Source organism: Lacerta agilis, chromosome 5 (assembly GCF_009819535.1).
Source record: "Lacerta agilis isolate rLacAgi1 chromosome 5, rLacAgi1.pri, whole genome shotgun sequence".
Taxonomy (NCBI): Eukaryota; Metazoa; Chordata; class Lepidosauria; order Squamata; family Lacertidae; genus Lacerta; species Lacerta agilis.
This window is the reverse complement of record NC_046316.1, coordinates 39,901,054-39,929,000: the sequence shown is the minus strand read 5'-3', so window position 1 is coordinate 39,929,000 and position 27,947 is coordinate 39,901,054. Positions and strand designations below refer to the sequence as shown.

The window sequence follows — 27,947 nt, the reverse complement described above, 5'->3', positions numbered from 1 at the left end:
TAGTGGGTAGCTGACCTCCATCAGTTGACAGCTCAATGACAAGCTAGGATTCTAGTACTGCGTGTTAGGATTCCAGTATGCCAACATTTCCAAGACTATCTAGTGGAGCAATTACTTTGGTAATCTTTAAAATATTGTAAGACATGTCACTGTTCTCATTTCTGTATTGTAAGAGGTAATGGTGGAGGGCTGAAGGTAATAAAATAATGGCTTGGCTATGGCTGTCTACTGAATTTAATATTAAGAGGCAAGTTTGGACTTTCTGGTTCAGCTCACTTACAGTAGACTATCTGAATATCATGGCGCTACACAAGCAATACGATCCTTGTCTGATTTATTTAATGCACGAGGAGGCGTAGTGCCTGATGGTATACTATAATTGCAATCAAGTCATATTTGGTTTCTGCTCTGTGAAACTGTTCATCTATTGCAGAATGTGAGCATTTCAAGTATGCTTAAAAGTTCCTGTACTTTCATAAAAAAATTAAATACCCACCAAACGTAACAGGCTGCATTCAGCTAAATGAATTGGGGAGTATATTTCAAGAGATTCCACATTAATTTAAATAGCGTACACTCATACTTTATTGATATGGAAACAATGCTGAGAAATGTTGAAAGCCCATTGTTTCCTTCTAATGCAGTCAATACTGTGCCTTTTTGATGCTGTTAGTGGCAATGATCATTACTAAGTTTACAGAGAAGGAGCTTGGTTCTGTTGCAGAGGTGCAGTTGGGCTAATGCTATCTTAACAACTAGTTCAATTTTAAATTGCTCATGAAAAATTAATCTGTTTAGAAAACTTGATATAGCAATGAAATGTTGCAGGGAGAAATAGAGACAGCACAGCCAGTAATTTGTTGTACAGAAGTTTTCGGAAGCAAAAATATTTAAAATAAAAGCAAACAATTCATATATTTAGTGTTTATAATTTTAATATTTTTTCCATTTTATCCTGACTCTGTAAAGTATCTTACAGTGGTGTATTTTTTTTAAGAAAACAAGTGATATTTACATGTATTGTTTCCCAATAATTCCAAAACAAAGAACTATGTTGCTTTATGGGAATTATGCAAACTTAGAAAATATTGTCCCTGTAGTATGAAAATAGCAAGTAATATAAAATTACTGCAGCATTTATTGGTTTGAAATGGAATCAAAGCATGATATGGAAGTGTGTTTATAAATAAACCAGTGGTTGTAACCACATGATATTGCTAATGAATACAGCAGCAACTTATGGAGTATGCCAGATTGGAGAATGAAGATACACTTACTTTTGGGTGTCCTACCTGGTTTTATAAGAGATCTCAATAAAGTGGAACTATTGTCATCTCACATTTCAATCACGTATTGTACTTGGCTACAGATTTTAAAGAATTAAATTGTCCCTCCATAAAATTCTAAATTGTGCCTGAGTGATCCTAAATGTAATACAATATGATACGGTTTACACACTTGCAGAGAACATTTTATTACAAGTTACATAGTATGGTACGATAACACAATATGTAATTTTGAGCAAGAATATGTATTTTACCTTTTGAATAGAGGAAATGTAGGAATTAAAATTTGTCAGCGTTTTAGGAAAAATACTCTGTTCATGTATATAGAACATTTAATTTAGTTTCATTTTTTCAGCTCCAAAATGGTTTCCCAGCACCTCTTTTTCCACCTTGATACCTGTATAATGTAGCTTTTGTGTTACTTGGCAACAAGCAAAACACTGTTTTTGTAGATTTGTATGTAAATGGAAACCCATGAGAATATGGGCTATTTCTGAAACACACAGATCAAATGCTAAGAATATCAGAGAGCTGTTTGTTTAAAATACGTGTAGTCGTATACTATCCTTACTTTGGCCCTGGTACGAAAACACTTAAACTTGTTAAGGGCTGTAAACCAGCAGATATTTACCATACATACCAGAAGAGTGCACACTTTTTCGTTGTGCATTTCTTGCAACTAACAATCTTTAAGCCCAGCAACCTTTGCATTGATTTAAGTCCTAATCTGGTTTTGTGTTGGTGGGGTTGGGTGAGGCGAAGGGGCAGTGAAGGCTGCGGGGGGGGGGGGATGAAAAAAGCCCACATATGCATGTGCAGTTTTCAGCAAGCACATTTATAACTTGTGAGATAGTGATTGTAGAGCTTGGCTATTGACCCAATTTATTGTTGTGTGAGGGGATGAATGTATAATATAGCTGGGCTTCTGTTACTGTCACTGAACAGTAACTACCTGCCTTGGATGGCAAACTATATTTTAAGATTTGGGGGAATTTTAATATGAATTTTTGGGGTGTATTATGGGTTATAGTGTCAGCAGAAGTAAACAGAAGTCTCTACATGTGTGGACTTCCAATTTGCACTTCTCTGGATCAGGGTAATTGCCATGATCCTCTTTAAGACCATGCATAAATGGTCATAGGAACCGAGCTGCTCTGTATGTGAAGATGTTTGCAGTATTATAATAAACATCTTAGTTTAATATACATATGCTTATATTTGAGGATTTTGTTTTCATAAAAATAATATATTTTATGTTCTGAGATATTTGGAATTCTAAAATATTTATGGTGGGATCTTTTGTAAACAGGTTTTGAACTTTAATTAAAAACATTATAAAATACATTGTTTCATTCTCCCCCGTCCAACATAAAACAATTGCACTTTCCTTCATGGCACGGAAATACCTTTCTCATCCTTCAGCTTTCGCAAAAAAATATTTTGGAATATGTACAATGATTTGTAGCCCTCTTGGAATTTTACTAGAAAGGTGTGAGTTTTTCGTTAAAGCATAAATAGGAAGTACTGTTTGAAGCTGACCATAACAATCCCATACTGCATTTTCATAACTCACTAAATGAAGCATTTATCTTCCCCCTGAAAATGACCAAATTGCTTTTTGGGGGGATCCATATAAAATTGGCAATTTTAAATAATGACTTTGAGATTGAAGTAAGTGGAGTATAGCATGTCCACACACTTGTTTCTCCTTTTATTGTGGAATTCTACCAGTAAAATTATTTCCCCTTTTTGTTGCTTTCCAGTACTGAAAAAAATGCCATTTTAAGACAGGAAATTGTAGACCTAATACCTTGCATATACCCTGTTGAAAATCAAACTATGAAGGATCTGATAATTCTGACTTAATTCTAAAGTTTACAAGGAACGTCATTATAACATACTTTTTCCCTCTTGAGACATGATTTAAAAATATGGGAAAAATTCAGGATACAGCACAACCAAATTTAAGAACTTCCTTATTGTATTGATATTGGTGAGGATTTAGTTTTCAGCTTCCTCCTCTTGAAATTTGTGGGTAATAAAGAAAGTGGATGGCTCATGCCCAAGGTTTACAGTTGAGGGTGAATTTTAAATGTTACTCATAAAGTTGTATGTTTTACACATTTTCATTCAAGGTTTTGATCTGTTAATACGGAACTAAATATGGAGGTCAGGATGGTTGGCTGTCTTTCTTGAATGCGCAACTAAATAAAATTGCCAGGCTCTTGTGAACTTTTAAAAAGCACAACACATTATAAAATTTCTGGCACAGTGTGTCTATAGTGTTTTTCAAGACTGAATTACAAAAGAGTATTAAATTGTGGCAGCTGCCAATGATCTGTTACTTTAATGTTATCCATCTCTTCTCCCCCCCCTCCCAAAATATGGTGCCAAGAATATATAATTTTAGCTGTTGGGTACCAACAGATTTAAAATGATATCTAAGAGAGCTTGGAGCCCCTAGCTTTGACCCTGTCAACTTTTCAGTGATTAAAGGCATGTCCTGACTTTGGGTGGCTTTTCATTGCTCCCCATATAAAGTGAGCAGTAGGTCTGGCAATGAAAATGACACTAAATAAAAGGTGCCAGCATTTAACTGAGATGCAATCACTTGGCTTAATGCTACAGCACATAAAGGCAAGTTTACACATAGTCACATCTTAAAGATTATTCATGGTCTCAGACCATTTGAAAATATTGTGCTTTCCTCAGGATTTTATGTGCTGAAAATGGCACTACCCAACCCCAGCATATTTGGAAAATTAGATGTACTACAACAAAGGCCTTTGGAACCAAAAGGCTTCCTCTTCGCCTTCACAAAAACAAATAAAAACAAATCTTACTTGAATTGATATACTCAGATGTAAGCAAGATGGCAGTTTGACATTAAAATGTTTCTTTAAAAAATGATTGTGGGTTAAGGGACTTGGGGGAGAGTAGTTTTACTTTTCTAACCTAAATTTCTATCCTGGTTTTTTAAAATTCTTTTACATCCCACACTGGTGAAATCTGGATACAAAGTTGGCAAGGAGTGATTGAACGCCTTGCTCCTGAAAGTTAGTTCATAGGTACAAAGGCCTTTTTGGTACATATGGTGAGAACAGAATGCTTCTTTAATATTGTCAGTATAACACTTGCTGACAGTCACCTGCTCAGATTACCAAGATCCCTTTTTTAAAAAATTCCACAACTTTGCGTGTGGATGCATTTGTTTGTTTTTTGAAGAAGGCCTTAAAATTCCATATATTACGGAGTTAGTTAAAGAAACCAGAGTTTCCATCTTCCGTGCTTTTTTGATTCAGTTTTGGATTTTTGCTTGGGAGTTGAGGAGTAACTCTCCTGGGAATAAGGCAAAGGTGCAACCTGAGTTTCCTCAATAGGATGAAGTTTTCTCAGAACTGGCTGTAGTTTGTCTTCTTGCTGCTTAAAATCTAATTCCACACTAAATAGTGGAAGGAAAAAAAGAAAACCAAAATCAGTTGTCAAGGTAAATATTTTAGGTAAGTCAACATTGAAAATGAGTGTGACATGCTGTAGAAAATCAAATGTCTACATTCCTTCAACAGAACACATTGACAAGTATATTATAGTTACGAAGAAGGTTGAAATGTATAACAAACTTTAAATGTGTCAACTAAAGAATGATGTGAGACCTATGGTACCCCATAGGATGATACAAAGTCAGACCATTTGGGTCAGTATTTTCTACACCTGCCATTATCCCTGACCATTGGCCATGCAGGCTGGGGCTAATGGGAGTTGGAGCCCACAATATCTGAAAAAGGCCATATTGACTACCCCAGACTACAATTACTGGTAAAGGCGCTTCTGAATTTTAGGCAGAAGTCTATCCCACAACTACCTTAGATGCCATGGATTAAAACTGGGATCTTTTGCATTTTATCTTTTGAGTTATGTGCCCCTTCTCTGCTGATGACTCCTCTATCCCTCTCCCCAAAATATTTAGTTGTAAGATGTTCTTGTACTTTGTGCACTTGTAATCTGACATTATCTGGGTCTCGGTTTGGGTTGAGGGTTTGGCATCTGTAGTCCCTTGTGTAAACATGGTAATTCATGCACCTGCTAACTGTACGGTATCTCTGTGTGTCTGGGGATATTTTTAAGATTTCAAAATTATGCCTCCTACTCCTAAAGATATTTAGTGTGAAATGAAAGTTGTGTTGCTCTTTTAGAAAATATCGTTATTCAATGCACGGCATCCAATACCAGAACATTATGAGACATTGGGGTAAAGGTACAAAACTCCCCCTGGGAGAGGGACATGCAAAACAATACAGGGTTTTATGTTAAACACATTGTGTTTCTGACATTTTGTAGAATCATGGAATTGGGGAATTGGAAGAGACCCAGAGGGTCATATAGTCCAACCCCCTGATCCAGGATAAATTAGTTTAACCCTGTAGTAGCTGCAGTCTGATTTGGATCATAAAGTATGCTGCAACAACCCCTTGGATGGTTCACAGTTACCTGTTGGGAATTACCTCTAAAACCATGATAGAGTAAGCTAGCAGCTAATGAGGGATAAATTAAGAAGTTCCATCTGCTTGGGGTAAATAACTGGGTAAAAGCCCTTGCCTAGCTGTTCTTAAGCTAGCAACTTCACACACATGAAAGGGATCAGCACTGTAGGGTTCTGAATGCATCATCTGAATGAATGAGCATCACAATCTGATTTATATGTATTTGAAAAAGATCGTCTTCCAAGCTTTGCACAAACTTATTGAAATAATGACCTCTTTGCTTATGCTTTGTCTCTATAAGGCAAAATCCTGGCTGCATATAATGTAGCTCAAACTTGAAGCTCCGCCAATTATAAAGATAAAGCTTGTCAAATTGGCACAGATCATCATGTTACTAAACAGAACTTTGAAACATAAAGATTGCAAGGGAGAAACAAATTCAAATCTGTTACTCATTTGAAGGTTTAAAATTGCCACATAAAAGTAAAGTTAAGCTCATAAAATATGCATCCTAAGTTGTAAGCAGTATGTGGAGTGGAAAGCCCTGCTGGCTACCCTGCAGTTAAGGAAAAAAGATTCAGAAGAAATTATAGCTAAGAGATCAACATACATTAGTAAAATACATTTCAGATTTAATTTATAAAAACAAAGAGGCATGATTTCACGCTATAGCAAAAGGGTAATTAGTAATGGTAATGCACAGCAATCTGGGCAAGGAGATACACACACACACAATTTTGGAACGGCAATTCTTGTGTAACATGAATTAGGTTAATTATATAGCAAGTTTCCTCACCTGTGTGTGGATCCAAGAAAGCAAAAGTAATGATGGAAAGGCAAAACAATCATAAACTTAAGCGTGGCTCATAGCTAAGGGAAAATTTAATGTGGTTTATAACCTCCCCCTCCCCCACAAAAATGGGAAAATATTACACACGATGACAAATCCCTTTAAATCTAATGTATTTGTTCGCTCCTATAATTGCATATCCATGTGAAAAAAATAGGACTGAGGATTCTTTGATGATAGAATCTGCGATACAGGAACAAGTAACCATTTTGATTTGTCACCCCATTGTGTGATCCCTATACAAACTGAGTGTGGAAACTCAGTCTAACAGTAATCCTATTTTACACGATACATTTCAGAGCTTCTAAGATATAGGAGATACTTTGCATGATATTATAAATTAATTAGCACAGGAATCTTTCAACTGTATATGTAAGATTTAAAGAGAAAGTGTTGCCTGGATTCTAAGATACATTAACTTAAGGAGGTTCGTAGAAGAAATTTCCCTTTGTCTCATTGCCCCCTTCCCATGCAAAGCATCTCTGGAGTGTTGGAGGTCCCCTCTTGCACAATTTGGGGTAGTATTCTGGGCGGTTGCTGGAGGAGAGGGGGATTGCCTAAATTTAGGATTGAACTGAAATGCTTTAACAAGGAAGTTCATGGAAAGTATGTTTCCTATTGTTTTCTCTACTCCGGCAGCCCTGCTCCCAAGGCCCTTATTCAGAAGGTTTCCTGACCACCCAGAGAGGCTCTTTTATGAGGGAGACAGGGTACATATGGCTTTAGGCAAAAGTAAGGAATGGGGAACTTATCTGTGGACTTTACAATAAAATTTGTTGTAATAGTATCTGTGGTGTCAGATTGGAGCTTGGACTGGGTTTTGTTGATTTCTCTCTCCCCTCTGATCCCCAATGTCCAATATATTGGACAGAATTGTGTCAAAGCAATGGCTGGAACAATGGTACATTGCTTGTGTTTTTGCTTCTACGTATTGAAATATTAGTACAAAAATATATGTCACTTTAAATCTATGCAGCATAAAGTCTCTGGTTAACAGATTGAATATAGGACTAAGCTTAAGTTACTTAATGGTGAGATTCAAGGATCAGAAAGGACCCAAATTGAAGAGTATGCATGCCATTAGAAGGGAGTTGAATATACTTGCATCAGGCTTAAAGAGCTTTTTTGTTTGTATGTTTGTTTACAAACCAGTATAGTTTGGCCAAGTGTTTTGCTGTGTTTTGCCTGAGCTAGGTTTGTGTTGGGGGCTGACAATTCAATATTCCCAATCAATTTCAGACCAGCATATGTTATAGGTGAGAGGTATAGATAGCATATGTGAAGCATGGTGAACAGGCAAACTGCTTTTAAAAACCACTGACCATGCTCAATGGTTTTCTTCTGTTGAACTACTTTGTTAGTGTTGCTATATATGTAATAAAATAAATAATAATAACAAAAACCTATACAGTGATTTGCCTCTTGAGCTGTGGGAAATCATGTACCAAATTTCCAGCTGGGCACATGGTTTTTTCCCCCCTGTGGGTAGATGCATATGCCTGTACCACTTAATCATTAACATTTCTAAGCAGCATGGATCTCTTCTTTAGGATCTCATGGCAGGAAAATAAGCACACAGCTATACTTGAATTGTGCACCCATAGAATGACATGGCTTACACACACACCAGCTTTTCCAGGTGCCATAGCCCAAAAGATCCAGTGAAAAAATGAGTATGGTTGGGGCAATTATAGATAGGGCCAGTAATTGGCTCCTGAAGCTACCCTGAATCATCCTGTCCCAAAGTTCCTCCCACATTTCCCCTTCTAAATTGTTTCACGTGCCACTGACTCTCACATTTGCAAACTCTTCCTGCTTGCCCAAATCTAAGCAAACCACAGCCCCAACATCCACGCCCCTTTCTCACATGACATTGCTTAGCCTCCTAAATAATATTGCATACCAAATTAGAATCCTTTCCCTCAATTCTGCCAACTAAACACCCCTTACCTGAAAGTGTGAAGGAAGATCCCTTTTAGTTTATCAATTCTGTCTGTCTGTCTGTCTGTCTATCTATCTATCTATCTATCTATCTTGCATCCAACACATCATCATGTTGATTTCCCTTGTAAGCCTCCTCTGTGCAGGCAAAGTGCTTATTATCTTGTGTGTTGATGTTTACATAATCCACATAATAAATGGGAGCAGCGGCAGCAGATCAACCCCTTACTTTTACCCTACTAATATACTGTTTTACCTGTAATGTGTCCATGAGCTGAATATCATTCTATTGCCTTTTAATTGTGACTTGAAATAATGACACACTTTAAACTGATCATATGGATGTAGCCTAACAATTTGAGAATTATCTGTGCTACATTTTTAGAAGTGTCTCCTACTTAGGGTAGATTGTAATCCAAGTCAAAGTTGATGAGATAAGCAACACACTTTGTGGGACAAAGGGAGAATTTGGTCTATTGTCTATATACCCATGTATCTTTATAGTATCCTTTTTATCTTTTTAATTTTTCTTTAAGGGTTGTTCTCTGTAGTTTGCATTAACTAAGTTAAACAGGCTTTGCTTCAAGAATTACTGTGTCATGCTTTGAGAACTTTAAACACTGATCCTCAAATCTCTTAGGCATGTAGATGCCCTATTGAGACATAACTTAGTGGTGATTTTGTATCATCTAATTAGCTTTCATCTACTAAGATCGTCTTAACTTTTTCATTTGCTGCTCTGGACTTGAAGATTGTATTTCAGATTGTAATAATCTGTTTTTAGCTGAGTCAGAATTTAGCACCAGGAGAGCCATAATACCTAGGGTAAAATTAAATTATTGCGTAAAGCAAATACATATATATATATATATATATTAAATTCAGAGGAACAGAAAATAGCCAAATGATACATTAGCATGGCTTTCATGAATATTTCTCAATAACTTCTGTAGTCTGGTTTAATCAGGTTTTTTTTCCTTTTTGGCTGCAGAAATTAATCAGTATGCTTTAGATATGAAATCTTTTCTGAACCTGAAATAGCCTTGAATGAGCACTTCAAGTGCTTCTGACTTTCCAACAAAAGTGGATTCTGTTATGAATGCTTTAGACGGTTCTTCCATTAAGATAATTCATGGTAAGTGCCTAAGATCAGTGTACAAAAAAATTAAACAAAAGCTGTTTTTAACTGGGGTAGAAAGAGCAGTTCTACTATGAAATAATCATAGAATGAATATAATTTTCAGTTTTTGTTAAAAAGTTACTTTGGACAGGCTAGGAATAGGATTAACACCTTTTCCTGCATACAAATACCATTACTTTTCAACAGTAAGTCATAATAAGGCAGAAATATGTGAGCTCTTGGCTCTATCTTGATACATTCATACCTCATGTTAAGTTTGCTTCATGTTACATTTTTTTCAGGTTGCGTCCTGCGGTGACCCGGATGTACCGGAAAGGGTTACTTCTGGGTTTCGCCGCTCACGCATGTGCAGTAGCGCTAAATTGCACTTCGTGCATGCGCACAAGCGCCAAATCGTGCTGTGCACCTGTGCAAATACGGCACTTCAGGTTGTGGGCTTTTCATGTTGCGAACGGGCCTCTGGAATGGATCCTGTTCGCAACCAGAGGTACCACTGTAATGGTGATAATGTGTAACTTTTTAGCTGTATTAATCTCTTTTGGTGGTACTTCTGCTTTGCTGTTCTATAAAATTAACTGATTCTGAATGGAGGATATAATTGTTCTTCTGTTTTGTGATCTTAATACTAATGGGATAGATTTTCTCAGCTTGAACATTTGTCGGAGCGAAACAAAGAAATAATTTTATTTTATTCATTATATGAAAGCTTTAGGGGTTTTATCTGTTTTTTCCTTATCAATACTTTGAAAAGAATTGCCACACCAGCATATTATGAATTTTTAATGTTGCCATTTTTTTCTCAGCTATGTAATAAATTTGTATTTTTTTAAGAATTCATTTAGTCACTAATGAGCTTGGGGCTACCTTAAATTATAAAGTTGAGGCTTGGTCATCTATTCTAGCTTGTGATTCAGTGCATTTAACAGTATCTTCTCATAAGACAAATTACAGATACCGGTAGATAATGCAAGGTTTTGCTACTAACTACCGGTAATGGAATATTTTTTTATGTAGAAGTGTCTACATATGATATACATGCATTGCATTATGTATCTGCTATCATACTTTTCTGGATTTAGATCCCCCTACTTTATAGATAAGAGTTGAATGTGTAAGATGTTAGACTTTGATCAGGGAGACACTTGGTTGGTTTATTAAATTTCTGTCACTCCCAAAGTAACCCGGGATGGCAAACAATAAGAGCAAAACCACGGGAGGAAAATCAAATACATTTAAACAAATTTAAAAATCAAATATCTTTACAGCTATATGATTTCATTGGTTGCCAGGAACAGTATATTTCAACCATGCCTAGATGAACAAGAATCCAGGAATATCCTGGACTACAAATCTGTTCCTTAAATGAAGTGCAACCTTCTCTCCCCCAGGCTTGTTACCCTCCTAATTCATAGTCAGCCAGTAATATTACTGTATATCGCAGTTCATGCTATGGGAATGTCAGTAACTCTTCTCAGTTTCTGCCAGTGAAATCAAATGAGCAGTATAAACTGATACTGGGATCCATAAGGCTGCTTGGGTTAGAATGGTGGCATGGTTTTTAAAAAGTACTGAACAACTGACTCCCATATCCCATCACAAAATACTTTTGCAGACCTCTCCTTATGAATGGATGCTCTTTGAAGAAAAAAACAAATCTGAAGCCCACATTGGTTGACAAAGAGTGTTCTGTAGTGCTGAGCCCTAGACAATATTCCTTGTGGAAGAGCAGGCTGGCTATCCTTGCTACCCTCCTGCCTTTTTCAGTAATTTAGTTGGGGACAGTGCTGGATTTATGTATAAGCTACATAAAAACCCAAGTAGCCAACTGCATACTACTATGAAATCTGTCCAGAAAGTAGGAAGAAGGGAGAAGAGCTTAGGTGTATATTAAAAATATTAGGCACTGATAAAGTTGGTCAAAGTAATCAGGTATTTTGATGAACAGTAAAATAAAAGAAAAAAACAGAAAAAGAAGATTTAAGTTGTTTGAAATCTTCATCTTTCATGCCATGATGGTCTTTAATTAGACACTAGCTATTGTGCCATGGTACATTAACATTCCAAGAATGTCATATTGAGAAAAATTAATTACATTTAATAATTTCTACATTTCACTTTCTCACTTGCTGTACTTGACATTAGAGGATGCAGTTGGGTAGTCAGGAGGGCAATAGATTTATTGCTGTAAGTCTGCTTTTTATGCTTCAGTTAAGGCCAGTTTAAAAGGGTTTCATTTATATGAGTTTTCTAAGCACATGCTACCTCTACCCCACGATTATGTTCCTGAGTTTATACACAGCCTCTTAAGCACATTATGAGTACCTCTTAAATAGCTGCCTTGGTTCACAACAAAATATGCTTTAATCGGGGCAGATTTAGAAAATTGTTTCTTGTCTGTAAGTGGAGGTGCCTAGAGAGGGGCATTCTCTCGTGTCTACTATCTCACATTCAGACTGGTTCTCCTGTTTGTACATTGAGGTGGTTTTGCCACATGAATGAACTTCCTTTGATTATGTGTTTATGACTGTGTGTGTGTGTGTGTGTGTGTGTGTGTGGTGTTGGGCACAGAGTGAGCATGAGAGGCAATAGTTTCTGGAGAACAGTGCAGTGCTTTTCTCTGCTGCTTCTTGCATTACAGTTGCCAGAGAGGAAAGCCCTCTCTTTCTAGCTCTTTGGATTTTATTATTGTCCTGATGGGAATGTGGACAGTGAAGTTTATCACTGTAAAAATATGGATGGAGTGAAAGGTGATACAGTCTAAATATGCAGGGACAGGATAAAGAGGAGAAAGTTTTAGACAGCTGGCAGGGGAGACTTTCATGTCTACTCATCTTGGATGCACTGTTTACCCGTTTAACACTTTATGTATGTTTGAGTCTAATGTTTGGGTGTAGTGGATTGTATGTATCACCAGGTATTTATATATGTTTCCCAATGAGCTCAGACTTCCATGCTGGTAGATACGGTTCTGAGTGCTGACTGAAAATATAACAACTACTATGGCTCCTGTTTCGTTTGCCACCCACCCAAGCTATACATTACAACAAAATTGTGTCTAACATTAACCAAACAGCTGCTTCTGGAAAGCGTGATTTGCAGCAGGGAAATAGGATGTGCAACTCTTTCTCCACTCTCTCCTTTATTCTAGAAACTTTACTCCAGGACACCCCCCCCCCCAAAAAAAATGGCTTGACGTTTTTTTAAGGTAAACATTGGTCTGGAGCCCTTACATGGGTGGAAATGTTTGGAAGAGGGGATTTAATGAAAAATAAGGAAAAAACAAGGTTTTCTTAAAAAAAAAATCTGGGACATTCTTCACCACAGGGTGTGGTGTCTTGGTGTCCTGTTACCCTCCAGGTATTGTGAGACTCCAAGTCCCATTCTGCCTGAGCCATCATGGCCAGTTGTCAGGGATGATGGAAGTTGTAATTCAGCAACATATGGAGGACCATAAGTTCCCCATCTCCTCTTTACAGTGTTAAAATGCAAACTGAACTGTAGTATTTAATGTATCTGATGTATATGTTTCTACATATGTTCATGCTTCTTTATGAAGTTACTATTTTAGTCCACCTTAATATAGAATACGGTTAAAAGGTAAAGGACCCCTGACAGTTAAGTCCACTCACAAATGACTCTGGGTTTGTGGTGCTCATCTCACTTTACTGGCTGAGGGAGCCGGCGTTTGTCCGCAGATAGTTTTTCCGGGTCATGTGGCCAGCATGACTAAGCTGCTTCTGGCGAAACCAGAGCAGCGCACGGAAACACTGTTTACCTTCCTGCCGGAGTGGTACCTATTCATCTACTTGCACTTTTTGGCATGCTTTCAAACTGCTAGGTTGGCAGGAGCTGGGACCGAGCAACTGGAGCTCACCCCGTCGCGGGGGTTTGAACTGCCAACCTTCTGATCGGCAAGCCTGACTCAGTGGTTTAGACCACAGCGCCACCCGCGTCCCCATAATGGTACAGAATGCCAAATATTAACTTTTAACAAAAATAGCTTTGAATAATGATGCAGCAAAAGTTATGTTGCAGGACCCTCCCCCCCAATGCCCCACCCCTTCAGTTTCTCGGTTTGAGTTCACTTAGCATTTTTAATGAATGTATGTTAAATTGATACCTGTGATATGTACCCACTGAAAATGTGTTTGAAGTAGAGACATGCATGTTATCATGTGTTCATCAAGTAAATAAGATGTGGAAGTCTGTGACTGGCTTTCTTTTCATAAAGCAAAATGAGTGTGTCTACTTCTGATGTTAATACTTTTAGTAGGTACATACAAGAAGTCTGGAACATGAAGCGCAAAGCACTCTTGAGATTTCACTGAGTATTGCTTTCACGTTCATCAGCATTGCCCCTAAGCTCAAAGTTCTCATGATGCTGAAGTTTTCTGCATGTGCCTGGTGTAAATACAGAGCACACACGTGTCCATGTCTCATTTCTCTTTTATATCTGAAATATTTTATAAATTGAATTTTATAGTGCAATAAACATTAATTTCCTAGTCTTCTGTGCATTCGTGCTGAAATGGCAATTTAAAACATTGACTTGCTTTCGATCTTCCACTAGAGAATAAAATCATTTTTACCCAATTTAAAGGAACATGGCAATTATTAACCTACCTATAGATTATACATGCACTGTTCCTGCATGTGTCACAGTTAGATGTGTCTTGACCAGTCCGATATGAAAGCCTGCAAAGATAAGAACATGAAATGATTAAAAGTGTTTGCTTATTTCTTGTTTGCTTTCGTTTTCTACAGCAATTAACACCTCATTTTCCCCAGTTGGTTGCTGGCCATACTTTTACACCTGTGCTTTGGAATATAAGAATGCCTATGTACTTTGATATTCAAGGGCAGACAATTTAAGCAGATGGCTGCACTTAAAATATGTAAAATGAACAGGATGTTCATCTATAATTTGCACATTATAGATTATCATACTTAGCAAAAACATAGTGGGTGACAAGTTCTGCCCTGAGTGATGTGCATTGTCCACTCCCATCAGGTGAATATTCTAGTCGCCTGTGGTAGCCAACAGGAATGAATAATATTACCATAACTAAATATTCAAAGTCATTATTCAGCAGCAGGGCTTTGTTATGAGGAAAGGCATACAAATCACTCTCACTCTTATAATTTGCTCTCTAGCTCCTGGACACTATTTCTGGAAATACGACATATAGCACCTGAACATTTGAAGGGACTGCTTTGCACGAGCTATGCGTGGCCTGTGGGCTGTCCATTTTTAATGTAATATAGTTAACTAATTATTGTATAGCTGTAATGCAGGTGAAGCTTTGAGAAAGCTTAATGCTACAGGCCAGGATGCAGGTAGCTTTGCATACTGCAAAGCAAGTGTTAAAAGATAACGTCCAAATTAGGTGCAAGTCTTTATCCCAAATTCTGTAAGAGATTTTTTTTTAAATAGTTTGTAAGCAAGTTTAAGATTTAATTTAGTAAGCCACTTGAAAATGAGGTGAGGCATAGAATGCTGGGGTTTGGATATAAATATGTGTGCAAGGATGATCTAGTTTGAACTCTGTATTTACCCTGCCCTGGCTGCATATAAAATCCTGTGGAAAGCTTCTGTGCTCCAGAAACAGCACTGGTGAAATTGCTATTGCTTGTGTACTTATATGAATCTCAGTGCTATTTAGACCGCAGTCTATACATACCTGGGAGTAAGTCCCACTGAACTCAGTGGCAAATACTTCACAGTCAGAAAAGGGGGCGGGCAGCAGAGGATTGTACCACATGCCACATTTAAGGTCCAGCAGCATGAACAGAAGGAAATATACTCAATATTCCTGGCTGTCAAGGCCATTTAGCGTACACTCAGCCTTATCATTTTTATTTTCCATTTCTGGGGTGCACTTTAAATCCAGTCCATTCACCAGTGAACTGTGAAAGTGGTTCCATGAGCTGGTGTGTGTGTGTGTGTGTGTGTGTTTAAATAGTAGCCTCCATCCCAATGCACCGTGATCAGTTATGTGTTTTTTTATATCACAGTTATCAGTGTGCATAGCACTTTACAGAACACAAGAGGATAGGTCCCTGTCCTGGGGGAATTTGGAATCTAAAGTTTATACTCTGAGAAAACAAGGGGAGGGGAGGCAGGGGTACATCATGTTAGTCATCTGCTTCAGCAAGTGAGGTGAATTTCAAAAGCAGCTTGTGATATGAAATAAGGCTCAGCTTATAATAACATGCTCTACTGTGTTATTATAAATGCCTTGCTTCAACTGAAGTAGCTCTTTGGATCCTAGCCAAGGTATACCTGCCAGCCTATCAATTATTGACTCCCAAATTATCCCAAATGCTCTCTGTGTGCTAATGTTTGAAACAAAGCAAAATAAGGGGAGTTATTGCCACATTGTCCTGCTTTTGGGCTTCCCTGTTTGGTTGGCTGCTGTAGGAAACAAAATGCTGGACTAGACAGACCTTTTCTCTAATCTAGCAGGGCTCTTCTTATGTCATTGCGAACTATAAACACAAATTTTCATCTACCAACAAGCACAAAAGTGTCAGTCTATATATAATTTTTTATATTAGAGTGCATATTTTTATGTATCTCATAGCACTCTTCTTCATCTGGTGGGTCAGGATTCACTGGTGGGTCACAGCCTGATCCAAGGTAAGGTGGGTCTCAACAGGAGCAATACCACCATGCAAATATATGGTAAAAGATTAATAAATGGGTCCCCAAATGTTTGTGCTAAAAGTGCATCCTAGGTCTGAAGAGGTCTCAGATGTGTCACATATCATGTTTGCTTCCTTAGAACATTGGTTCTATTCATTGTTACCACTTAGAGCAGGGGCCAGCAAGGTTCACCTCGCCTGGGATAGTTCACTCATGCGGAGATCGCTCCGTAGCCCGGATCGCGTCTGTGCAGACGAGATTTCCGGCGCCGCGGAAGCGAGTCACCACTCCACGCTGTGCTGGTTTCCCCCAGCGTGCGGGGACTCACCAAATGGGCGGCTCGTGGGCCGTTTAAACGACTCCCATGGGCTGCTTGTGGCCCATGGGCTGCAGATTGCCGACCCTTGACTTAGAGGAAAAGTCAGTTCTTTTAGGTCCAAACTGGACCAATGGCAGATTAGCTCCAATGGGGGATTTGCCCAAAAGCAAATTGCAGCTTTAGAATAGGACTACAGCAAGGGAAGGAGGGATTGAATTTCCCCTTTGCATGCTGGGACTCCAGCATTTGGCTGGCCTCGCTTATAGATAAAACTTACAGTTTAAAAACTAGCACATGAAATGCAGAGATCATTTAATGCCACATATACTTGGCCCTTAATCTGCCTTGTTCTTGAAAGAAGTGAAGAGCTTTTGGAAAAACTTATCTTGTCTGAGTCAAGGGCATGTTAGTAGATGGGAATAGAGATCACTATATTTCACCTTCCACTTTGTACTTCAGTAATAATATTTACAAACATGCTCACCACTTAGAAAGATGTCAGATGGGATCAAGTAACACTCACATTTTGAATAGATAACAGTGACTTGTCTGTATACAATGATAACCCATAAACTGAAGCCTCTAATGCACATTAGTGCAGCAATTAGTTATTGTAAATATTTGCCAAAATATGTTTCTGCCCATTATAATGTATAGCAAGTTTCAAGTAGCTCTGCCTGCCAAATCTTTGAGACAGTTTAAGTTTAACTGCTGTGTCCTGGGATACTGTCACCTCCAAATGAGGTCCGTTCACGCTGTCCCTGTGAAAGAATGTGTTCCTATAGAGTCAGCCATATTTCTGCATTTCATCATTTAACCTTGAAGAATGCAACGTGAAGCCTTGTAATAGATTGTGACTCAAATGGTTCACGAAAGCACCATTTCAGTTCCTCAAATAATAACACTTCTTTTGTTTACTTGGGGGTGGGCAGAAGGCTCAAGCCTTCCCCTCCCTTTCATATAAATCTGTGGGCCACTGCTGTGCATCACATTGAATTTAATATAATGAAGTTCAAAGTGGGTCAGTCTTTGGCTACTAAATTTTGGAGCAAATATCAAACATGTTACTTCCCTCAGGATTTTATCAGTTAACTAACCAATAACTGAACAGTCTCATTGCATCCCTTCATAACTGGTCTTAGCCAAGTAGAAACGGTTGCCTTATACATTCCATTGGGCCCCTACCAATTCACCCCTGCCCTGTGCCAAATTAATTTAAACATGAATTACTTTGCTTTCAAGGGTTAGGCAGGTTGATGAGTTTAATGGCATAACTGTTATGCAAATTCTTTTTGACTGGCTTATACCCTCACAAGTACCTATCAGTTAGAATCCCTAGCTGAATTAGCTCTCAACTGTTCAGTGATTATTCTACTTCATGGACTGTGGCTAATAGCCCTTAGCCAGTCTGAGTGCAGGGATTAATAATATCCTAGTTATTATGTAAATGAAAGCTCCCTTATCCAATCGGATTCTGCTGAATTTCACAACTGAGTACATTTAGGGGTCAGTGACTCTAATATCCTTGGGCTGTGGTTTGCTTAGTTCCATTTCAGTATGCTAACAGTGAATGTAGTGATGTTTTAGTACAATTACAACTGCCACCTCTTATCTGGTTTGCAGTCGGCATGTAAAGCACAGCATTTCGACAATAAAATGTTTTGAGTGAAACTAGAATCTATGTAATTACACAGAGAAAAAAATTACTGGCTTGAAGGAAGTGTCACCACTCGGGAACCCCCCCCCCCCAAAAATAGGACAACAGTGCCTGCTCTTTAGGAATACGAGAACAAGTCACTCTTACTGAGAGCCCCAGATGCATTGTTGTTGTTGTTGTTGTTGTATAAACAAAATTCTTCAGTGTGTCTGCTTTGCCATTCTGTTAAGTGGAGCAGCGATTTCTCTCTCTGTTTCTTTTCATATGCAGAACTACCCCACCACTAAAATTTGTGCTGCAATTTGCATGTATTTGTACCTACACACACTTAGTACTGTAGGCATTATATTCACTGTGCTTGAAAGGGTTAACTGGATTAATTTCAGCAGCTACTGCAGTGAACGATTGTCATGCGCTTTTAAAAGACTGATCTTTAAAAAAAAGTATAGGTTTCAGGGGAATGCTGTGGACAGAGTGTATCTTGATTTCAGTTAGGCTTTTGACAAATTCCCCCATGATATTCTTGTGAGGAAGCTGGTAAAATGTGGGTTGAATGAGATAAAAGGATTTGTAGACTGATCGAACCCAAAGAGTACTCATTAATGGTTCCTCATCATCCTGGGAAAAAGTGACAAGTGGGGTGTGAGGTTTCTGTATTGGTTTCTCACGAGTAAACACGCTGGACTCCGGTCCGTCTATTTACAGGTTTATTGTGCAAGTATTTACACAATATATTCAAAAGTTCATGTCCATCTTAGTCACTCTCAGTCTCCTCCTTCCCTCTTTGCTCCCCCCTTGCTAGTCTGGCTGGGTGAGTGTCCAGGCTCTGGAACATCCCCCAGCCCTCTCCCCTCCAGGTTTCCCTCCTGCCTTTCATTCCGCTGGATGCTGTCCCGCTCTCCTCGCGGTGCTGGGGCTCTGTGTCCTTTGACAGCCCCTGCACCACCCCGCTGGTCTCTGATGGTTCCCTGACATGGGGTGCCTAGAGATGTGAAGGCCCGGAAAAAACTGGATCCCCCCCCCAAATTGGAAAAATAAACAATAGATTATGGAATGTTTTAACATGATGAATAAAATATTTTAAGATAAGGGGTTCAAATATTTTATAAATCATTTCTAAAAAAGATGTATGGTATCAGATTATTCTAATTTCTTTGAGGACAAGCAAGTCCTAGGTTACAAACTGAACTCTCGAATGCAAGAACAAGATACATTTCTTCCTTTAGGAGGTGCTGTTGTCACCAGAAAAGAAAAATATTTCAGTTTTGTTTTTGCATGTGTGTGGTATACATTGGTTCTGTTCCTCTTCACTAGGCCTCAAAGCACTGGAAGAAAATATAGAGCAACAAAAAGGGCCTGAAAGTATATGCTTAATTATAGCTCAGAAAATGATTCTGATTAAATTTCATGCCCATTCATTGAAACTTAGTCCCACTTCCTTCTTCAGTTCTTTTTTTGAGAATGTTTTTTTTAAATACTGTGGAGAGGAAATATGAATAATTGTTACTTCTGGATTTGTTACAAATACAGATAAATATTATTTTAAAAGTAAATTATGTTTGTAATAATTGTTTGGATACACTATATTTTTAATATGCTAGGTGTGATAATTTTATGCCCATTAAAATTGTCCATAGTTATATTTTATGTTTCTAAAGTAACAGTATGACTTTCAATCTGGAAAAGAAAAAAGAAGTGCTAATGTAGCATTTTTTTCAATTTTTCTGAAAATTTTCGTTTCCCCCCGGAAAAAAACGGATTTTTTCCGAGCTTCAAAATTTCTGGAAATTTTACATCTCCAGGGGTGCCACAGGGTTCTGTCCTGGGCCCGTTGTTGTTCAATGTCTTTATAAATGACTTGGATGAAGGAATTGAGGGGATGCTCATCAAATTTGCAGATGACACCAAACTGGGAGAGGTAGCTAATTCTGTTAGATGACAGAATCATAATTCAAAATGGCCTTAACAGATTGGAGAACTGGGTGCAAGCTAACAAAATGAATTTCAACAGGGACAAATGTAAGGTTCTGCACTTAGGCAGGAAGAACCAGATGCACAAATATAAAATGGGGGATACCTCGCTTACTAGCAGTACATGTGAAAAGGATCTAGGGGTCTTGGTGGACCACAAGCTTGACATGAGTCAACAGTGTGATGCAGCAGTTTTAAAAAAATGCTATTCTAGGCTGCATCAACAGAAGTATACTGTGGTGTCCAGATCAAGGGAAATAATAGTATTACCACTCTATTCTGCCTTGGTCAGACCACACCTGGAACACTGTGTCCAATTCTGGGCACCACAATTTAAGAAGGATGTTGACAAGCTGGAATGTGTGCAGAGGAGGGCAAGCAAGATGGAAACCAAGCTTTACGAGGAACGGTTGAGGGAGCTGGGTATGTTTAGCCTGGAAAAGAGAGTGAGAGGAGATAGAATAGCCATCTTCAAATATCTTAAGGGCTGTCACGTGGAAGAGGGAACAAGCTTGTTTTCTCCTGCTCTACAGTAGGACTCAAGGCAATGACTTCAAGTTACAAGAATGGAGATTCCAACTAAACATTTTTTTTTGGGGGGGGGGAATTCTGACAGTAAGAGCTGTTTATCAGTGGAACAGACTCCCATGAGAGGTGATGGACTCTCCTTCCTTGGAGGTTTTTAATCAGAGGTTGGATGGCCATCTGTCATGGACACTTTAGCTGTGATTCCTGCATTGCAGGGACTGGAAAAGATGACTTTTGAAGACCCTTCGAACTCTTACGATTCTCTGTTTACAGCAAATTTTGTGAATATAGTGAATTTAGCTACAAAAGCTTCCATTAATTAGAGCTTCATTATGGTGGGGAGGGGGACAAAGCTGAAAGCAATTTTATCAGGTTGGAGTATGCTTATTTCTGTGTGTTGCATGTAAATTATTCCCCAGTAATGTAAGACAGGGATGGGGAACCTCTCTCTGGCTGAATGTCATGTTCCCTTCTAAACTTCAAGAACCGAATATAATTGGTGGGCAGAGTTAAAACCAAAGGAGGTGAAACAACGAATGTGAATTTCACCCTTGTACAGTAGGCTTTTTTTCTACCCATCCCTCACACACCACTGCTATCTTGTGCTGGCAAGGAAGAAACAGGATTCGAATTCAAGGACATTCTAGCCAGGCAAAAACCCTCAAGGAGGATGCAATGAGCTTCTAAAGAATGTAGCCTTGGGAGATGGTGCATTGCTGGAGAAGGGTTTATGACAAGCGTAGGCAAACACGGCCCTCCAGATGTTCTGGGACTACAATTCCCTTCATCCCTGACCACTGGTCCTGTTAGCTAGGGACCATGTGAGCTGTAGTCCCAAAACATCTGGAGGGTCGAGTTTGCCTATTCCTGGTGTACGACCTACATATGGTCCTAAGGACCAGATAGAGAAAGCAAGAGGATTGCATATCGTTGAATCAAGATATACAAAACAAGGGTAAGAAACATACTGTGCTAAGAAGAACAAGGAAACCTTTAGGGGAAAGATGCCAAAAATAATTCTCAAATGCTGAGTTTAGTTTTTCTATGTATAGGTTTAGCAGTTCTGGATATTGCTTTATAAATTGGTCACCATATGTCTTCTTTTACTTCAACGGTTTTGCACAGCCACTAATTCTTTGGAGAAAAAAATATGAAACCCTACAGTATGCCATACAACTACTACCACCACTGAAACCTTTTAAATAATATAGCTGCTAGTTCCTGCAGTGTGCATAAGTTTGGCAATTCCGAAATTTCAAGCCCTCAATAACGGTATGTAAAATCCATTTTAAAAAAAGCGAACAAACTTTCATTCTGTCATTAGTCTTCCGACACATCACTCTAGGAATCTTTCACTAGTGGAGAGAAACTGTGGGTGGGTGGGTTGGTGGGTGGTGCTTCTTATCAGCATCTTAGTGCACTTCTGTGCTCTTCTCTGGGGTTGGGCCCTTGCTTCCTTTCTCCCACTGTGAATGGGGCAGCTCTGCCTATCCCCCCACCTTCATATCTAGGAATGATATGGATTGCCTGACATGAAATCAGTGGCTGCTGTTCCTTTTCAGGGGCTGGGGAAGTTACCTTTAGACATGTGATTTGGTCTTTGCACCATTTGGCTTCTTCACTATTTTATCTGTGGCTGCCATTTTGTGCAGAAGCATGTTATCTGGCACATGGAGCTCAGAGAATAAATTCATCAAAGGGGATCTGCCTGGAATTTCCCTGCCACTTCTAGATGTAGAAACTTTCCATGAAATGCAATAATCAAATCATTTTCTTTCTTGTGGTGATGATGAGGAAAACCAATCTCACTTAAAAAAAAAAAAAGGTCACAAAAGGCGAAAATAGCCATTCAGGTGGGAAAAGAGAAAAAGCAGTGATCTACTTCCTATTATAACTGTCCCTCAATTGTGCAGGAAGCATCTTGTAATCACCAGTGTGTTAGAGGTCACAACTACATGGAAGGATCATCAGCTACTGACACATGGGTGCTGTACCTGGAATAGATTGGGATTCCTAGAAGTGATGTTTTGTTTGGTAAAGTGCTTCACCTACAATAACATCATTCTTTCATTTAACATCTACATTTGTAGTGGTTGAATTGTAGAATTCCAAAATATATTTGTTCTATTCTGGTGGTCATAACTGACATCTTCTTCTATTCGGCAAATGCCCCTTTAAACTTATCTCCCTATAGCAATGCAATTGCTATCTCTACCCTTCCAGAATCAAATTGCTCAGCAACTTCATCTGTTAGTGGCCATCTCATCAAAGAACTTTGGAGCCCCCCAAATGACGGCTAATTCCTGTAAGCAAGTCACACACTTATTACAATACTAATTATTTGTTTTGGGGGATCATCTTTACAATCTAGTGGCACAATGGATCTGCTCCAAGCCTGAAGCTGGGATATCATATCATTCCTAGATATGAAGGTGGGGGGATAGGCAGAGCTGCCCCATTCACAGTGGGAGAAAGGAAGCTGGGGCTCCTGTTTCTCTTACTTGATACCCAGATTGGGGGCAGGGTGGCAGTTTTGAATGTAGAGTATCATCTGAGTTTGTAATATTCACCCACTACTAATTCAGATTGAGGGCACAAGGAGAAGGGGATGACAGAGGACGAGATGGTTGGACAGTGTTCTCGAAGCTACCAACATGAGTGTGACCAAAATGTGGGAGGCAGTGGAAGACAGGTGTGCCTGGCATGCTCTGGTCCATGGAGTCATGAAGAGTCGGACACGACTAAACAACTAAACAACAACAACAACAACAACAACAACAACAACAATTCAGTTATTCATACCTCCCTATAGTGAGAGCCATGAAAGTGGGGAAGGAGCCCACTCATGTTCACTTCCCAACTGAAAGCTCGTGGGATGAAGTGTAGCTAACATGTAGAATACTACTCAAGTGAAGTCCAACCGAATGTATAAAATCCCTGACAATGTATACCAAAAGTTGTTGTTGGTAGAAACAAATAAATATACTTTTGACAATTCTCCTTCAGAATATATATATATTTTATTCATTAAGGGCAATTGACATGAGATGGTTAAATAATTGAACACTGCTCTGCTCTGAAGTCCTTTGTTGACCCTGTGTAATTTATCTAGTAGTAGTAGTAGTAATAATAATAATAATGTTATTATTTATATGCCATCCATCTGACTGGGTTGCACCGCCATTCTGAGCGGCTTCCAGCAAATTACTTCAAAACGCATACACAAAGCCTGTTTTTAAAAAGTTTGCGCAAGCTTGTGGTTGCTTTCTGTGAGCCATAATTAAATGATTGCATTGGTAATTTTCAATAAAAAAGCAAAAAAATTCTTTCTTAAGTGATAATCTCTTTGAAAGTCTCATAATTAAAGCTCCTCTTACTAGTGTATGGTTGAAGGTCAAACTGACCCCATTTGTAATATCTTTCTTAACTAATACGAATTCATCAGAGTTGATAACTCAGAAGTTATAATGCTTGTTGTTGTTCAGTCGTTCAGTCGTGTCCGACTCTTCGTGACCCCATGGACCAGAGCACGCCAGGCACGCCTATCCTTCACTGCCACCCGCAGTTTGGCCAAACTCATGTTAGTAGCTTCGAGAATACTGTCCAACCATCTCATCCTCTGTCGTCCCCTTCTCCTTGTGCCCTCCATCTTTCCCAACATCAGGGTCTTTTCCAGGGAGTCTTCTCTTCTCATGAGGTGGCCAAAGTACTGGAGCCTCAACTTCAGGATCTGTCCTTCTAGTGAGCACTCAGGGCCGATTTCCTTGAGAATGGATAGGTTTGATCTTCTTGCAGTCCATGGGACTCTCAAGAGTCTCCTCCAGCACCATAATGCTAAAGAACAATGAGGACTTCTGGAAATAAAATCTATGCAGACTTCATAGGTCCCCTCAAATCACCTGAAATTTCACACAGCTGTTCTCTAACTTACATAGTTCTTGTTTTGTGCTGTAATCAGAATTTTTAAAGATGTCTGTTAGGTACAAGCTGTTAAAGCAGAAGAGAGTTGGAAGTCTAAACAGTGGAAAGCCACCCATACAAATTTTATTTTCTACACTGATATCCTGCCTTTCACCAAAGAGTTCAGGACTTCATTGCAGTCTCACAATGAAGTGAAGAGAGAAACTTTACCTAGGTCCCCCACTGAACAAAGCTGACTAGGTATTTGAGACTGGTTTACTCACAGAGAAACTATAACCACTTTATGTAGCATGGCCACAAGCCTGATTTAATATCCATTACGGGGAAGTTGTACCATTCAGATAGCAGAAAAGTAGGGTTCATTTGGATATCACATTTTATGTCTCTTCAAAGTCTCAAGTTTCCCTTAGCGTCAAACATATAAAATGCCTTAACACACTTGTCTATTTCAACCAACAGTGACTCTCCAACATCTTAGAAGTTTATCCTAGCCCTATTGTTTGGAATGCTTTGACTGGAGATGCTAGGGAATAAACTTGAGACTTGCTGCATGTAAAGTAAGTGATATACCACTGAGCCATGGGCCTCCCTTGCTTGTGCAAATGTGATGAGTGAACAGAGAAGTCATGGCTAGCTCTAATTTCTGTGATAGCAGTGACACACTTTTTTCTTATTCAGTGATATTTATAAGCCTGGCTGAGGCAATATGTTGTCATCCCCATATGACTTGCATACAAAAAGATATTAGGATATGTTTTCCAGTTTGCCCTTAGTTGATGCACAGGGCAAGATTGGTGGGTACTCCCATCATTATACAGTTGAATATATTAGACATCTTAACCAAATAATTCTAGGATATCCTGCATTTGTCTGGCTTTCAATTATCCTGCAGATCAGTATGTTGTGCTACTTCACCATTGGAAGTATGGGAGGTGGAAAATTTTGCGCTTCTTTCTTCACTATCTGGGCCTCCTGTTGTGTTTCCTGAAATAATTTTGCCCGGGGCAGACATACTAATGATTCTATGTGTGCTTCCCTGTAGCTTAGGTTGCTTTAACCATCAAGAATGGTGTTTATTGAACTCATTCTTAAATTGTGGAAGCACCTGTGGCACACTATTCTGGGTTATGGGGTTAACTTTTGGGGGCAATGTATTGCAGGATAATGGTCTGTGTATGTGTTCCTGCTTTTGGTCATGTGGATCAGTGTTCCTTACCGAACTAGTCTTTGAAGCTAAAGGACAGCAATTACATCATTTGGATGCCGAATTCTAGCTTTTGATTTGAGGATAAAAAGAATCTCCAGTTCTCAAGTTCAAGGAAACTGCTTATAAGGCATCTAAAATAATGAAGGTTTCGTGTGTGTTTTGCAGATAACTATTATTTTTAAAACTGAAGTTAAGAAAACCATAGCTGAGAGGCATTTTTGTTGAGTAGTTTTTTTGTGTTTTTTTTAAGGAGAAGGTATTTTCTTTTTGGAATGAGTGCAAAAATTAGAGGATCAACTGCTGTTGCTATTACCATGGGCAATATCACAGAAAACATTAGAAATGTTCAGACCCCTAGGACAAAAGTTTGTGATGACAGCGAAAGGGGCAGCACGATTGAAAGAACATTCAAGGAAGTGGCCACTGCAGGCAAAAGTCAGCGTAATACTAGCTTGTACAGAATTATTCTTGGTTTGACAAGGGGGAGATGTCGAAATAGATTTGCAGTATTTGCTGCAGAACAGTGAATTGTTACCGCCTCTGAGCCATTTTAGCACATCTGCAGTCAAGAAAGTATCTATGAAAAGTGCACCCTCAGAATTATGGCCAGGCTAATTTGGACAAAATAAATGTAAACTTCAGTATTTTAGATTATACTCTTGTTGATCTAACCATAAAGGCATATGAAAGCAACACTAAACGCAAAGATAAAAATGACTTAGTCTCGATTAATTCAGTTATTTACTGTTGGGGTAGAATACTCATAAATGGTTACATAATTTTTTTGTAGCTGTCATAAAAATTCCAGTTTTAGTTGTATGAATATGCATTAAAGTGATTTATTTTTGCTCTTGGACTTCTTAGTCCAATATTTGGTATACACCCCCCCCCCCCATGCAGTGGGATAATACACTCCCTGGAATTGTGGGAGTGGATTTAAAAATAACTTATGTGGATTTAGCTTATATGAATTTGTTTTGCCTCTCATCATACCTGGAATGCCTACTGCACATAGCATCTTCTGCTTGTTGATAATTGAGTCCTCCCTGCCATTTCCAGGAAGGCATTTGGGTGTTTTGTAAGAGGTTTTATGTGCATGTATACAGGGCATCCAGGACTATGTTACATACGATAATTTACATAAACAGGTTGTTGATTCTTCATTGTCCCATTTGCTCCCGCGCTTGCTAATTCCCCTAGAACAACACAGAGGAACTAGTCAACTAGAGAACTAGAGGCTTCTACACCTGCTTTGCACAAGCATGCAATGCCGACATTTTATGCCAGTGTGAAAAGCTGTGTTCAGGTCTCATCATGATATGACTTGGGGTGGAGGGGGCATGTTCAGTAGAGGGGGGAAAGAGGTATAGTGTACTATAGTGGAATTTGGGAACTCAGTGTGGAATCTCCCAGTGTATTCTGGCTAGATGATGCCCAAATATGTTGCTGAACTTGGTGCAGAATTTGGCAGTGTAAGAACTTCCTATGAGGATTGTATTAATATTTCTATTCTGTTTGTTTGTTTAAAGCCACCCTTAATTTACTGGATCAATGATAAAGTCATAGATTCCACCCCTCCCCTTATTGTTCCTATATCTGAACTAGGTTAATATAATTTAAAATTGATTTATAACAGTCCAGTCGCACTAATAGTAGAAGACTTACTTTAATGGATCAAGTCTCAACAAATGAGAAGAAGCTTTCATTACATAGTCAAGGTCCGATTTCGACAAAAGGTTTTTCCCCATGGAACAATATCTGTGAAAGAATACATGTGAAAAAATTATGTAGGGAATTGGATTCAAAATCCATGTGGATTTTGCAAGGGGGGGGAATTGGACAGGAGTGAGCAGCAATGTAATTTTGCAAACCCACAGATTTTCACAGATATTTCGCCAAACATTTCTTTCCTGCAGTGGAGAAACACTAATTTGGACAAAAATGGCTAAGAGCTGATAACTTAATTATTATAGTTATCAGCTGTTCCAGTAGGAAATGT

General features: G+C 38.7%; 2 protein-coding genes across 6 annotated transcripts in view; one reads left to right on the top strand and one right to left on the bottom strand.

The window, feature by feature from the left end:
* DOCK1 (dedicator of cytokinesis 1) overlaps positions 1–27,947 on the top strand; it is a 355,108-nt gene that overhangs the window by 119,955 nt on the left and 207,206 nt on the right. The window lies entirely within an intron of this gene.
* INSYN2A (inhibitory synaptic factor 2A) overlaps positions 3,563–27,947 on the bottom strand; it is a 55,832-nt gene continuing 31,447 nt past the window's right edge. For 2 of the 4 annotated variants that reach the window (XM_033149419.1, XM_033149418.1), the window contains 3 exons: positions 27,614–27,706; positions 14,323–14,394; positions 3,563–4,728 (listed from right to left, as the gene is read on the bottom strand). In XM_033149419.1, the coding sequence (XP_033005310.1) occupies positions 4,545–4,728; positions 14,323–14,394; positions 27,614–27,706 (349 nt within the window). In that variant the 3' untranslated portion in view covers positions 3,563–4,544. The remainder of the gene's footprint in view (positions 4,729–14,322; positions 14,395–27,613; positions 27,707–27,947) is intronic. The other 2 variants (XM_033149420.1, XM_033149421.1) reach the window with 2 other exon arrangements.